Source organism: Thermobia domestica, chromosome 5 (genome assembly GCF_964235325.1).
Source record: "Thermobia domestica chromosome 5, izTheDome1.hap1.1, whole genome shotgun sequence".
NCBI classification, from domain to species: domain Eukaryota; kingdom Metazoa; phylum Arthropoda; class Insecta; order Zygentoma; family Lepismatidae; genus Thermobia; species Thermobia domestica.
This window is the reverse complement of record NC_137458.1, coordinates 293,889,709-293,905,578: the sequence shown is the minus strand read 5'-3', so window position 1 is coordinate 293,905,578 and position 15,870 is coordinate 293,889,709. Positions and strand designations below refer to the sequence as shown.

The 15,870-nt window shown below is 38.0% G+C and overlaps 1 protein-coding gene across 2 annotated transcripts in view; it reads right to left on the bottom strand.

The window, feature by feature from the left end:
• Positions 1-15,870, bottom strand: part of LOC145686708 (eukaryotic translation initiation factor 4E-like) — a 29,009-nt gene that overhangs the window by 5,711 nt on the left and 7,428 nt on the right. For both annotated transcript variants that reach the window (XM_081760283.1, XM_081760284.1), the window contains exon 3: positions 2,505-2,682. In XM_081760283.1, the coding sequence (XP_081616409.1) occupies positions 2,505-2,682 (178 nt within the window). The remainder of the gene's footprint in view (positions 1-2,504; positions 2,683-15,870) is intronic.

The window sequence follows — 15,870 nt, the reverse complement described above, 5'->3', positions numbered from 1 at the left end:
AAATCACAAAAATATTCATAAACTTATATCTATAAAAATTTGCTTTTGTAGTATAATCTCTTTTCAGTAATGAATGGGGAATTTAGGTCTGAAATAATACGTATAATATGAAGGAGTAAAACGTGATAACCCACAAATGTATGTACATCAAGATTTTACGAACATTTACCCGCTTACGAACATTTTTCGTTTTTGGTTTAAACCAGCCAACCCTGTCATAAACACTGATATATATATATATATATATATATATATATATATATAGATGGTGATCAGAAAAATGGAAACACCTGGAGTTGGCAACACGTCAGATGTATGGGTTGGCAGTGGTGTCGTGGCGCCCGCAGCGCCGGACCGCTGGTGGTGGTGTGTTAGGTCGGTCTCCATACTACGTCAGGCGCAGTGGAACAGCAGTGTCCAGTGGCTGCAGCAGACGGAGGTAGTGTAAAATGGGAGACCTCTCAGATTTTCAAAGAGGGCAAATTGTTAGTGCGCGGTTATGTGGAGTAAGTGTGACAGCAGTGGCTACTGTGTTAGGTGTGTCGCGTGGGACAGTGTCGAAGGTGATGACGGCCTACACAACACACGGGAAAACCACATCGGAAAAGCGGAACAGTGGGCGGAAGAAAATCATGAGTGACAGGTCACGCCGGTTATTAAAGCGCATTGTCACGCAGAACCGTCGTGCCACTGCGGAGCAAGTGACGGAGGAACTCAATCAGCACCTCCCCCACCCTGTTTCGACAATCACAGTCCGCCGCGAATTACATGACATGAACTTACGGGATCGTGTTGCACGGGCTAAACCGCTCATCAGGGACCATAACGCTTTCGCACGCCGCAAATGGTGCCGCGACCATGCAACTTGGACCGTTGAGGACTGGAAACGTGTGATATGGTCGGATGAGTCATCCTTCACCCTATTCCCAACCACGGGCCGTGTTTATGTGTGGAGAACGCCCAAAGAACCTTATGATCTGCAGTGTCTCCGCCCAACTGTGAAACATGGCGGCGGCTCGGTGATGCTGTGGGCCGCCATATCATGGTTTCCATTGTGTCCTGTGGTCACACTTAGCGGACGAATCACTGCCAACGATTATGTCGCAATTTTAGGAGACCACTTGCATCCTATGGTCCGGATGTTGTTCCCGGACAATGACGCCATCTTCCAGGATGATAATGCACCCATTCACACAGCTGGCGTTGTTGCAGCGTGGTTTGAGGAACATCGGGATGAAGTTCAACACCTCCCCTGGCCCGCCCAATCCCCAGATCTCAACATAATTGAACATTGTGGTCCGTCTTGGAAACACGACTCCAGCGACGATTTCCACCTCCATCCTCTCTCTCACAGAACTGGCAGATGCCCTGCACGAGGAATGGTGTAAAATTCCACTTGCTACCATTCACGACCTCTATACCTCGATCCCACGTCGCATCAAGGCTGTTCTGAAGGCGAAAGGTGGCCCGACACCATATTAATCTGGTAAGTTGCAATTTCGTTCAGGTGTTTCCATTTTTCTGATCACCATCTGTATATATATATATATATATATCTTTTTAATCCTTTGACATAGATCAATGAAATTTCTTTGGTCGTGGGAAAAAGGACCTCTCCACTCGTTCCACTGTGATTTTAACTAAGGTTCAAAGTCTCTAATCCAAATTTCGTCAATAGTGACAATTCGGTGAATGTTTTTGGCATGCGAAGTTTCGATCTCAATATACGATTTTTGCTCTTCAACAGTCACAGTACCCGAGACACTTGAAGTCTCCATTTGCATCACCTGTCACTGCAACAGACTACAGAGTCACAAGCATACATGGTGCTGCTTTGAGGATTCAACTCCAACTGACAAAAGTATCACTATGCTTGCATCATCTAGTCTGCAATGATGACATCTTGTGCAATATTTATGAAATTACTTTCGATAGAGATGTATTTTACACGGACGGCGACAATTAACAAAGGAAAATACTCAATATTTCTAAGGTCCCAACCTACAATACCCTACACCTAGATCACAACTATATTAATGAGTCAAAGAAAGTTCAATTGTGAGCATAACAAACTGCCGCTAAAATAGACAGGAGTGTCCACTTATAATTTTGGCTATTTTTAAATGATAGAATGTGAACCAAGGTTAGTCCAATTTAATGTATGTAGTTATGCGTCAACTTAGTTTCTTAAATTGTTAAACTTTATTTTATTCACTTGTGACGAAAAATTAGCAAAATAATAAGATTTCGAATCCTCAAAGTCTACCTGAAAACAATAACCCATTTTAAGTTTGGAGAATAATCATCCTCCATTTCCAAAGGTTAAAGTCCTACATAATCAAGTAATGTTCGCCATAATCCCTTGCTTCTATCTATCTACATAATATAATAAATTCTATTAACCCCCTCAAACATAAATTATTTTATTCCATCAACCTGGAATTTATTATTCGCCATAAAAATTACATGATTTTCAAGATGTAAATTGAAGAAGAAAAACTTACGATTTCAAGCCAAAAATTATCTAAGTCCAAAGTACGCTGTTTCTTTTCTAAATTGATTAACCATCTTCCTCCATGTTTGTTGGCTTCATCTTCCCACATTGGCCTTACTCCTTTCTTGAACAACGAGTAGTCACATCCTTGTCGCAACTCGCTTGCGGCTTTTATATGATTGTACAGCCTAAAACACACAAATAAAACAAGTGAATTTCGTGCCACAGTGTGAAATTAAGATATATAGACTTTCAAACTATACGAATTCAATGCCGAAACACGAAGTAGTAATCCAGAACTTCCGATTGGTAGACGCCAAATCCAACAAATACATATATATATATATATATATATATATATATATATATAAAGGTAGACAAAAAAATAATCTAAAAACACTTCATACAGGACATGTACGTTTGGCCCTCCACTGTACGACACATGTTGCGGTTGCCGATCGTTTTTTGCTTTCAATGTGTCATGTAGACCTTCCTCTTCCGTCCGCAGTAACCAGTTCACCTTGAGTGTCGTGGTGTGAAAGTGGTGCGGTAAAATGAGCGACCTGAAGACTTCCAAAGTGGCATGATCGTTAGTGCCCGTCTGGTTGGAGCCTCAGTGGCGAACACTGTAGGGGTATCGAAAGGCACTGTGTCCAATGTCACGAGGGCATACACAATTCATGGGCAAACGACGTCTGCAAAACACAACAGTGGTCGAAAGATAATCCTGTCAGATAGGGACCGGAGAGCATTAAAACGGATTGTAGCAGATCAAAAGACCACTGCAATGAAAATTACGTCTGAACTCAAGCCCGGCCTACAGAACCCAGTTTCATCGAAAACAGTGCGACGGGAACTTCATAAAATGAAAATTCATGGCAGGGCCGCTATCGCCAAACCCCTGGTCACAGCAGTAAATGCGAAGAGGCGTATCCAGTGGTGCAAGGACCATAGGGCGTGGACTCATGAGTAGTGGAAACACGTAATGTGGTTCGATGAATCGACCTTCACCTTGTTTCCAACAACCGATCGTGTTTACGTATGGAGAACACCGTCGCACGCCTATGATACAGACTGTCTGCTCCCAACTGTAAAGCATGGAGGTGGTTCTGTTACAGTATGGGCAGAGATATCGTGGTTTTCTGCAGGTTCCATCACAGCCCTGCATGAAATGATGAATGCTAAGGCATATGAGGCCATTTTGGGGGACCAGGTTCTATTCCCTCATGGTGATGGCATCTACTAAGATGATTTGGCACCCTGTCACGCTGCAAAAACGGTGAAATCATGGTTTAAGGAACATTACCAGGAGCTATCACACCTCCCCTGGGCCCCACAATCACCAGATCTGAACATCATTGAGCCATTGTGGTCTCAGAAAGGCGTGTTCGGTCTCATTACCCTCCACCAACATCCCTTATGGAACTGGAGCATGTTTTGGAGAAAATATGATACAAAATTCCACACACTGCGATTCAGGAGCTGTATATATCAATTCCACGTCGGATCCAAGCTGTTTTGGACGCAAAAGGAGGCCCCACACCATACTAGGTATGATTTTCACATTTTTGCAAACGTTTTAGATTTTTTGTCCAACCCCTGTATATATATATATATATATATAAACTCGCTGTCTCATACAATTGAAGCGCTTAGAGGATAAAGGTGCTACGTTACATTTTTCGAAATGTTGAATTCTGAATTGTGGTAGTTCATGCACGCTACATAACACATCATTTAGTTAGTCCTTGTCCGAGTGAAGAGATTTGGAAACGATGAAGGTTGTATGTTAACATAGTTGTGAAAGTCAATTTTCCCGAAATGTACAAATTGATACATATCACTTTATCCTCTAATCGCTTCAATTATTACTATATAGGAGTCCATATTGATTAGTTGTACTAGATTTCACTACTTCCGGTTACACTAAAGCAGGGATGTCCAAACATTTTCATTCAGTAATCGACCTCAAAATATGAAAATCTAGCCATCTACCTATGTGTACTGGCACTGCACGTTAATTTCCCTTAATCCCTTGTGTTCCAATGACATCCAGATGGGTTATAACGGGATTCCTACTGATCTGGAGAAATCTATTTCCCTGACTTTCATGACAGGTGTCGGATGACGTTGACACATAAATAAAGAATAAATAGCAGTGAATATTTATATACGAGAACATTTATTTTAGCATGTAGAATAAAAAACACAAATAAAAACCAAATAGGTATTATAATGGTAGGCTAAGCTGAAATTGGTATAGAATTATGCTAGACAATATGTTTTATGAAATTTCCCTGACTTTTCCTGACAAGTACGAACCCTGCTTAAAATACTCCGTTTCAAAATACCAGTGACCCACAGGATGACCTGAAAACATATCCTTCATTAAGAGTTGTATCAATCCTGGAGATGATGAAAATTTGTAATGGATGCAAGGCACGAGTTAGTACTACTATTTCTCCTTGCGTGGCAGCACCTTACTGATACAAGAAATAAGTTTTGTCTCAGTAGATGGAAGGCCAAAGAGAGCATTCAATTACGATCCACATGTGTTTGTTTTGACAATAAACAATTGGCAACTTATCGTATTTCCAGATCAGTAAAAAAGAAAAAAAAACTTTGATCTCCGATTAGTGTTGCCCACCTCAAGCAGCATAAAATCTCCTCAGAACATGAAACTTTCCCTTTATCAGTCCAAATGTTCCACAATGTATTTTTTAAATCAGTAATGTGAATGCTCTTCTTACGCGTGCACAACAACTATGCCCTATAAAGCGGTCTATACAATCTTTTAACAGTATATGGGAAAACCTGGTATTATAGCTCGCATTTAGGAAAATGACACCTGGAACGTTAATTCACATTCAAAGATGGAAGTTGAGAGTTATATTTCTTCTTCTGCAGATTGGACAATGCCTTTCGAAATCGTCTTTCTTTATCAAAGCAACAGAAGCGTTCTACAACGAATAGGCGCATTAATACTTTGACATAAAACAAAGGAGATATAGTGTTCCCGCTCTGTATGGAAATGGTATATTTTGGTCCTTTTATTCGAAATCATTTTACCTCAACTGAAACTAAATTTTTTAAAAAGCTATTGGTATGTAAGATTTTTTTCAGATAATGACTGTTTTGTAATGGTTTCGCAATCTAGACTATAGTCAGCCGCGATCAATTATTTAGCCAGCCTTGCTTTAGAATAGCTACAATGAAATCTATCTGTGGTCCGCTGTATACAAAGAAATTAATAAACCATTCGTCCCTATGGGAATAAATATTAGAACCGCAAGAATTAATTTCTATCACTTCCAGTTGCAACACAAGAATAAAGTCGAAGAAAATCTATCCATGCGGTACTGAATAATATATATATATATTCCGCATTGTCTATTGCAGTTTTTTCACTATGGCGATCAGTGTTGAAATCAGGAACCGCATAGTTTACTCAATCTATCTCTTCCTGGATCACTACTCTATTCAAAACTATATCTCCGGTAAAGATATGTAGATATGGACATCCTTCAGATTCCGAGGTATGGGCGCCTTGTAATAATTGTAATTTCCACCCCTTTTCCCTTTTCTACCCGTCTATGTTAAGTATCAAAAAACGCTGAAAGACTTGTCTAATGTTTTAAATGAGACGTCCATATACCAAATTTCATGTCTGACACTCAGAGATTCCGAGATTTAAACAGTTTAAGGTAACAGTTGAAACTCCTTCTTCCCCTTTCCCCATATAATTTTCAAAAATCCTTCCTCAGTGGGACATTACATCATAAATCCTATGCCATGTCCACATTTCAAGTTTCTACCTTCAGCGGTTTGGCCTGGACAGCTAACTTCTGTTCTTGAGTTTATATTTGTTGGCTACGTTTCTTTGCTTATATACACCTCGTACAAGCATTTTAGGAAAGCACCTATGGATGCCGATCGTGCGGGTCGAGAGTATCCGAGCCGTCCAAAGTGTATTTGAGCGCTCAGGACCTGGATACATTTACTTGGATATCTAACAATGATTCACCTACCTAAACACCTCCCCATCAAAAGTTATACAGAAATCAGTACTGTGGTGAAATTTCAGGAAAGGCCGTGGTATATCCCCAGTTGTATTGTATATGGAATTTATATACCAAGTTTCATCTCTCTTACATCCTCCTACTCTTAAGAGATTTCGAGAAATGGCCATCTCATTATAATAGCAATTATTGTAATCCCAGCCTTTTTTCTTCCCTTGTACGGGAAATATCAAAAAATGATGAAACACGTATTTAGTCATTTTAAATGAAAAGTCTAAATACCAAATTTCGTATCTCTAATCTTAATGGATTTCGAGATACAGGCATCTTATTTTAATAACTGCAACCCCTCCACTATTTTTTATACCCGCACTTTTTCTTCTCTTGTAGAGCAAATATTTAAAAAAGTGAAACATGAGTTCAATAATTTTAATCCTTTTGAAACGCGACTCCCTAAAAGCGATTCAAGCTTATGACTAGGTATTGAGTGATTTATTTGACAAATTAAACGCAACTGAGGCTTATTTATATATCATATCTGTCCAGATATGATTATATACCATAACCGTAATCAATGGAAAGATCGGTTGTGTTTATACACCAGGCCTGCTTCTAAAGGGTTAAATGGAAAGTCTGTGGGATTTCGAAACATGGTCATCTTATTATAACAATTGCAACTCTCAATCTTTTTTATTCCCGCAGAAGGAACATCAGCAAACGCTGAAACACGTCTTTGATTAACACGTCTCTAACCTTAAGAGACTGATATATACCTAAACGCCAATTTTCATGCCTTTAACCGCAAGGGACTTCGAGATATGGCCATCTTATTTTAACAACTGCAACCCCACTTCTTTCTTTTCTTCCCGTCTTTTGCCGTCCCAACATAGTTTACACTTGTCCTGGTATGAAGGATACATGGTACAACTGTTTGAAAAAACAACAGAAAAGAAACACTTCAAAATCATTATTCTTTGAAAGAAGCATTTCATATTCTTAGAGAACTCACATCTCATAATATTGTAGTCTTACTAGTTAGAGTACAAAATTTCTTGCTACTGAAAGAGAGACGAGCAGAACAATGTAGATGCTTAATACATAAAAACTTTACATTACAACCCAAAGCTCTTAAAAGATGTCACATTCAAATGACTTTTGGAAGATATTTCCTCTGTGATAAGAGCCATAACTCTGTATGCTAGCAAAATTCTTGTGATAAGTGTATGAATGGGAAATTAGTATTGGGTCCCAGTGAACTTGAAAATGATGCGAACTGGGAAGAATGGAGAAAAAGTGGTAACAGTAAACAGATTTGTCATAAAAGAAGATTGAACAATTGGTATTTACGAAAAATTAATTGCTGATATCCCTAAGATGATGGCACATATGAAACATATATATATAACTGGTAAAATAAGCAATGCCAAGAGAGTTACAGAATTGATTTCGCAATAACGTTCAGCTGTGAATATCAAAATTAAGTTCAAAGTGCTTTGATGTCGAAAATACCTCGAAAATACTACACATACAACTCACTTAGAAATACTTCGCAACATCACATGGTAAAAGATGTATGTTAGATGGTGTTGATGGAAATATTAAACGCCTTGCTCGAATGAAGATGTCTCAAGGAGATGTACTTATGTAATCGGCAACGGATTTCGCAGAAGCTGCAAAGACCTTAAATATACAGACTGAAGTGATATATGTTGATCCTAACTACACAGTAATAAGATTTAGAAGACCTTCGGAAAATATAGTATCAGTTCAAGTTATTAAAACTTCACATTACCACAGCTTCAAACTGATCTACAAGGAGCAAGAAAAATACTGCAGTAGTTACGCAGCACATACTTCCAGCAGACGGACAATTTAATTTTAAAATTGCTCCTGGTAATTGGGTCATTGTAATTTATGATAGAATAAAGTATCTTGATGAAGTTACAGAAATTATATCTAAGAGCACAGTAACAGTTTATGTCATGGTTCCTATTGCTGTTCCATATTATTACAAACAACCTCAAACTCTTCACCACATTATATATAACACAGACGAAGTGATAGAAATCATTTCTCCACCTGTTGTTGTTATTAATAAGTGTTTTTTTTTTTTTTTTTTTTTTTTTTTTTTTTTTTTTTTTTTTTGAAATTTATATGTGAACTTTTTCCAATGCACTTTTTTGCATTTTTCTCGTAAATGTTTTACATGTTTTGTTTTCACTTTATAGTTAGGCTGCACAAAAGTATTTTCCTTTCTTAGTACACTAGACATTTTTTGTTTGTTTACTGTTAGGCAACACAGAAATACATTAGTTTGCTTCTGTAGGCTGTAATCAAACTACTACATATAGTAACCATACCAGATGTTTGTGCTTTGGAAATTAAATAGTTCAACAGTGATTCAGAATCTATTTACATAAGTCTCGTGTGTGTCAAGTGCATAAGTCCCGCACGTGACAAGGAACAAACAAAAAAAAATCTTTAAAAAATTAATACTGTACTTTTAATTTTAATATGCATATAACAACAGTGGCTATTTGCACTCAATTTAAGATAAAAATCAATAACTCTATTCTTCACTTTTAGCTGAATCTTAAGTTATAAGCACATTCGTACAAACATTGATACGATGTGTATTTCACTTGTCCTGTGCGTGACATAACTATTTTCCTGACACAATGATACCACTTGTAACTGAAGATTATTCTATACCCTAACAATTAACATATAGACAGGTGGTAACATAATTAAATAACGCTCTCTTCAAAATATGTTACCCAAGTAGAATTTTTATCACACTTTCTCACGTTTAAAGTATGTACAAATGTCTGCGTGACATGGGAAGCAGGGTTGTTTTATTTAGAACAAATGATTAAAACTTGTTTTAAACAATTGATTTTGTTTAAAACAAATTTTGTATACGTTTTAAACATATGTTCATTATTTTATTTTATTTTATTTTTGTATAAAAAAATCTGCCAGAAAGAAAACTGTCAAAAGTATTCTCCATTCAGAAGATTATTTTCTTCCCGTGTGAATGTTTTGATTTGTCGTTGCTACAGCAGGTCAGATGTGATGATCTACAATTTATTTTGCCTCATTTTCCCCTTATTTTTAACGTATATTGTATTGTTTAAATGCTTCTCAGTTAACTTGCGAGAAAGTGTCGTAGTCCAAGGTCGGACTACTTGTAGAACTGATATTAAAGAAATAAATAAAATAATTATAATGGAAACAAATTTTTGATGTATTCAGAAAACAAACAAGGTTATTTACTAAATTGCTGTTCTGAAATTAAAATATTCAGGGATGCGTTGATACAGTACATGTTGGTTCTCCGTACAACCTGGAATAGTTTAATATGAGTTTAACAGGAATAATAAAAGGACATCATTTGGAGCAAATTTATTGAAGTAATTCAAACTTCATCAAATAAGAAAACGAGCATACGAGCTCGTTGCAAAACGTATAAGAAAGATTCATTATGAAAAATGCAATGCTTGAAAAACTGGAAACCAGGGTTGATACAGATGGTGATCAGAAAAATGGAAACACCTGAACGAAATTGCAACTTACCAGATTAATATGGTGTCGGGCCACCTTTCGCCTTCAGAACAGCCTTGATACGACGTGGGATGGAGGCATAGAGGTCGTGAATGGTAGCAAGTGGAATTTTACACCATTCCTCGTGCAGGGCATCGGCCAGTTCTGTGAGAGAGGATGGAGGTGGAAATCGTCGCTGGAGTCGTGTTTCCAAGACGGACCACAATGTTCAATTATGTTGAGATCTGGGGATTGGGCGGGCCAGGGGAGGTGTTGAACTTCATCCCGATGTTCCTCAAACCACGCTGCAACAACGCCAGCTGTGTGAATGGGTGCATTATCATCCTGAAAGATGGCGTCATTGTCCGGGAACAACATCCGGACCATAGGATGCAAGTGGTCTCCTAAAATTGCGACATAATCGTTGGCAGTGATTCGTCCGCTAAGTGTGACCACAGGACCCAATGAAAACCATGATATGGCGGCCCACAGCATCACCGAGCCGCCGCCATGTTTCACATTTGGGCGGAGACACTGCAGATCATAAGCTTCTTTGGGCGTTCTCCACAAACAAACACGGCCCGTGGTTGGGAATAGAGTGAAGGATGACTCATCCGACCATATCACACGTTTCCAGTCTTCAACGGTCAAAGTTGCATGGTCGCGGCACCATTTGCGGCGTGCGAAAGCGTTATGGTCCCTGATGAGCGGTTTGGCCCATGCAACACGACCCCGTAAGTTCATGTCATGTAATTCGCGGCGGACTGTGATTGTCGAAACAGGGTGGGGGAGGTGCTGATTGAGTTCCTCCGTCACTTGCTCCGCAGTGGCACGACGGTTCTGCGTGACAATGCGCTTTAATAACCGGCGTGACCTGTCACTCATGATTTTCTTCCGCCCACTGTTCCGCGTCCCCCATGTGGTTTTCCCGTGTGTTGCGTAGGCCGTCATCACCTTCGACACTGTCCCACGCGACACACCTAACACAGTAGCCACTGCTGTCACACTCACTCCACATAACCGCGCACCAACAATTGGCCCTCTTTGAAAATCTGAGAGGTCTCCCCTTTTACACTACCTCCGTCTGCTGCAGCCACTGGACACTGCTGTTCCACTGCGCCTGACGTAGTATGGAGACCGACCTAACACACCACCACCAGCGGTCCGGCGCCACGACACCACTGCCAACCCATACATCTGCCGTGTTGCCAACTACAGGTGTTTCCATTTTTCTGATCACCATCTGTATGTTTAAAACAAAATGTTTAAAACGAGGGCTGTTGTTTTATTCAGTTTGTTTGAAACATTTTAAACAAATTGTTTTAAAAGTTTTTTTTTTTCTTTTTTTTGGATGGTGGTTGGACATGTTTAAAACAACTAAAATATCAGATTGAAGAAGCTAATTTAATTTTCTAACAAACAACCCATCCTGCATGGAGTAAATTACAAGCAGAGTTATATTCTTATTATAACAGCAATTACTGAACGAAATTCTGCACATAAATATGCGTATAACTAAACCAACAGAAATTCAAATGAAGTATTTCAACATTTCTTAATTTCTAAGAATAACGGAGGTTAAACACACTATATACTATTCTAAGATCCAAATTCACAAATTCCAAACTTGGGTATTTTTTGATCAGTATCATTTCCATAATAATGAAGAGTTTTCACATCATCATCTAGAAGAAATGCTCTGACAAATACAACTCATAGAAAAGAGCAGTGACTAGCCTACAAGGAGTAAATTACATATTTTAACTAAACAGTCTTCAAGATACATCTCTATCTGCAACATGGGTAGCTTTAACAAAATGTTAGACTCTCACGTTCGGAGCTCTGGTGACCCTCTAATTATCACAGAGTCATGAGTTATACAACATTGGAAAGCTTATAGACCACAAATTCCAATGAGGTAACATTTGTGAAATTCCCGCCGTATTCGTAGAAAAAGAACAGATAAAAAGTCATTAAAAATATGAAAATATTGACTTTGCGGGGCCCTGGCAACCCTTGCAGTCACCCTACGCTGACAAAATGATGAATGTGACAACAATATAAGATATGGTAGCCATTGCTGCCATTGCGTAATGAATTCGTTTTATGTAGGAAATATTTTCAAAATATATATATATATATATATGCGCAGAAAACATTCATTCAATTAGACATTCTCTCCCCTCCTCCACTATAGTACCACGTCCATATGCAAATCATTTTTGCTGCACACATCATGTATACGAACAAGAATTTTGCTTCTAGACCACTTCAGTGAAACATATCTTGTGTTATATGGGACCGTCCCGAAAATAAATGTAAATAAACCAAATTTGACCCACTCTTCATCTATAAACAAGTACACATACAGGTTACTATCATGTAGGGACTACCTCACATACCAATTTTTATGGATGTACCACAAAGGGGGGAGGAATACTCGCCAAAACCTGATGAAAAATTAAAAAAAGAATTTCATCCTCCCTTTCTCGGCCGTACATACGTACCTCCTATATACATAAGATGTAACTGACGGAAAGCTTCATTCCTCAAAAATACTTTGGTACCAAATTACTTTTCTAGCTTAATTAAAGGCTGAGCTATTGATGTTTGTTGTAAAAATAAATGTAATTTACGTCAAAAATCTTAAACTCCAAAAATTGGCTAATTTTGCCTCCTCCCTGCTACTCCATATAAGCAAGAAGTACAAATACACGATATTACCATGTAGTAGCCTACTTCATTGCTTCACGTAACAATTTTTATGAATCTATCCCCCAAGAGGCGGGATGGCCCCTCAAAAAACTGTTGAAAAAAAAAACAAAAACACGATATTTACCCTCCTCCCATATACATAAAATGCACACCAGCAAAGCTGCATCTTTCAGGAATAAATTGGTACCAAAACCATCTTCCAGCCTTAATTTGAGGTTTAAGACTGAGCCATTGAGGTTTAAAGCCCTGACACAGCAGTTGCGTCGATGGACGTTTAAAGATTAAGAATCCAGACGACCAGTAGAATGTAACAAAGAAACTAATCTACATATTCCGTGAACAGAGATCGGGAAAATCCCGATTTCTTTCTCCGGAATTGAACATTTGGGCGGATCGAGATTAGGGAAGTTCCCGAAATTTGATCTAGCGGTTGAATATAAATGGCAAGCAATACCTAAGAGTGTAAAAATGTAATATATATGCCTATTTAGATTATTGTTTTAAACAAAATAAACATTTTTTTTAAACAAAGACTTTGTTTTAAACGTTTAAAACGTTTTAACAAAAAAACATGTTTTAAACATAAAAAACTTTTTTTTAACATGTTTTTTTCGACCCTGCTGGAAACCCAAACAAATGGTAAAAGTGTTGATCCGAAAATTGCTTCTGATGATTCTAACGTCAGTGATGTGGCTGAGATGCAACTGGAAACTTCAGGCAAGAATTTATTTTGCATCAACAATATCTTTTTCATTGTATTATGAAAATTTTATTTCGTCCCTCTTCCCCACCTCAGATCTAAATTTTCTTAACAGCTTTACATCTTGGCATAGCTTGTATGAAGGGACCAGGCAAGAAAGCGCAAGATATGGCAGTCGCCCGCTAACTAACCATTAAAGCGTAATACTTATTGTAACATCAATGTCTGGGATAATTTAATCTCAATTTGTTCGTCTATCTGTATGTATGCACCACGCTACAGAGCACAATTTGCTCCAACTCAGTTTTTATAAAATACTTTTAGATATGGGGCGCTCAGAGCATGAGGGATCCAAGTCCATTTTCAGAAAAGTTCACTTTTGCTCAAGACACGTAGTATCTTCGTAGCCAAGGGTACGAAATTAATTAAACAAAAACCACGTGAAAGGGTGTGGACAAGAGTTTTATAGGACAACTGCTAGACAAAGGGCGTTGACGGAATGGGGGAGGAGGGCTAATTTGCCCCTCCTTGCTCATAAATTTAAGATATAAACATTATATTATGTACGCTGCAGCGTGGGAATGATTAACAAGTCAAGCTCCGAATGCCATAGTCAATGATGCATAATTACGTTAAATAAATGCAGAGTGTGTCCAAAAGAACACACCGACGGAAAACGTCATATTTTCACAACCACGAATCCGAGATGAAAGAAAGAAAAACTACATGAGAAGATGCAATCTAGAATTTGCCGCTAGAGAAGGGCGTTCGCCTAGAGGTCATCCGCCTCTTACCCTGAAATTCAGATTTTGGGGGCAGTAATGCAGAATCAGAAACCTTTTGCTGAGCAAAGTCCAACATAAAAAGTTTGAAGTCCTTACTCCGAATAAATTCGGAGTTTGATCAGTTATAATCTATTTCCATTTGCCGTAAGAAGCTATAGGCCTATATTGCTTTTTTTCTTATCTGCAAGGATTCCAAAGGTGGCTCTACTTTCGAGTTTAGGGCCTGCTTAAAATTCTGGAAATTGGGCCTAAGCAACTTTCCAGTTTTAATCATTTGTATGTTCTCCGTATTTATTCGGTGTAAGAACCTCAAGCTTGTTCTGTTGGACTTTGCTTATCAAAAGATTTCTAAAACTGCCTTACTGTCCCAAAATATGAAATGCAGAGTGGAGATGGGGCAGTTGCTCTCCTGTCCCACTGACCCCCCTGCATAGCGGCTGTCATGTGAAACTATCCCACGCCCTTTCACATGGTTTTTACTTACATTTGCTTTGGACTCTTGGCTGCGAAGATATTACATTTTGAAATAGAATTCATTTGCTGAGCAAAAGTGAACTTTATTGAAAGTGGATTTGGATACATAGTGCTCCAAACATTACCTTTCTTCAATAAATTATTGACTTAAAAAACAACCAATTACACAGGCTTGCAGAAAATATTCTAAAGTCAGCACATCAAGTGTGCTTCAAACATTACTTTTCGAAAATTTATTATTTTAAAATAATTTTATTATCATTGCAAACCATAACATATTATTATTCTTGCAAAGCATAACATATCTGCTTCAAGTATTCCCCACAAAAGTTTACAAAAACATCTCACTGGATTTAAAACCTATTTTGTCGATCCATTAAATAAAGCAGGTATTTTCCGCGTCCACTGCGAATGTGATTCCTCATACATTGGCCAAACTAAACGTAATATTACCACGCGTGTGAAGGAACATGTTAGACAATCAAAAACGTCACAAGAAGACATGTCGGGTTTAGCGCTTCATCTAAAAAAACATTCACATAATATAAAACAGGTTAAGGTAATAGGTTCAGCAAAATAAAAAAAAAAAAAAAAATAACGGGAAATTAAAGAATCGTTCTTTATTCATAAATACAAACCTGCATTGAACCTTGATACTGGCAACATTGATCGAACTTGGGTACCTACGTTTGATGCATACTTTGGATCTGGCAATAGTGGCCTAACATAGACATCGCGTTCTTTTTTTATTCAGTTCATTCTTTTTTTCACTCTGCTCTGTTCATCTCAGGATCTTTTTTTTGTACGTTACTTTTATATAGTGGTATGTATTCCTGGTTTTACTCCTTTTATCTCCTTTCCGTTTTAATCCTTTTTACCTTGCCACTGAGGAAGGAACCAGCTGAGAGTTCCGAAACGTCAAAATCTTTTAAATTTTTCAAGGGAGGATTCATTGGTAAGTAGCCAAAGTTTTGTTAATTTTGAATATCCCCCATGCATCCATGTAATTATAATTATGTTTTAAACTGTTCAAAATGTTTAAAACATTTTTTTTTTCGTGTGTGTTTTAAAACATTGTGAACACCTTTTTCATGTTTTAAACAAGTTTTGTTTTGTATTTTTTAACTATTTTTTTCAACC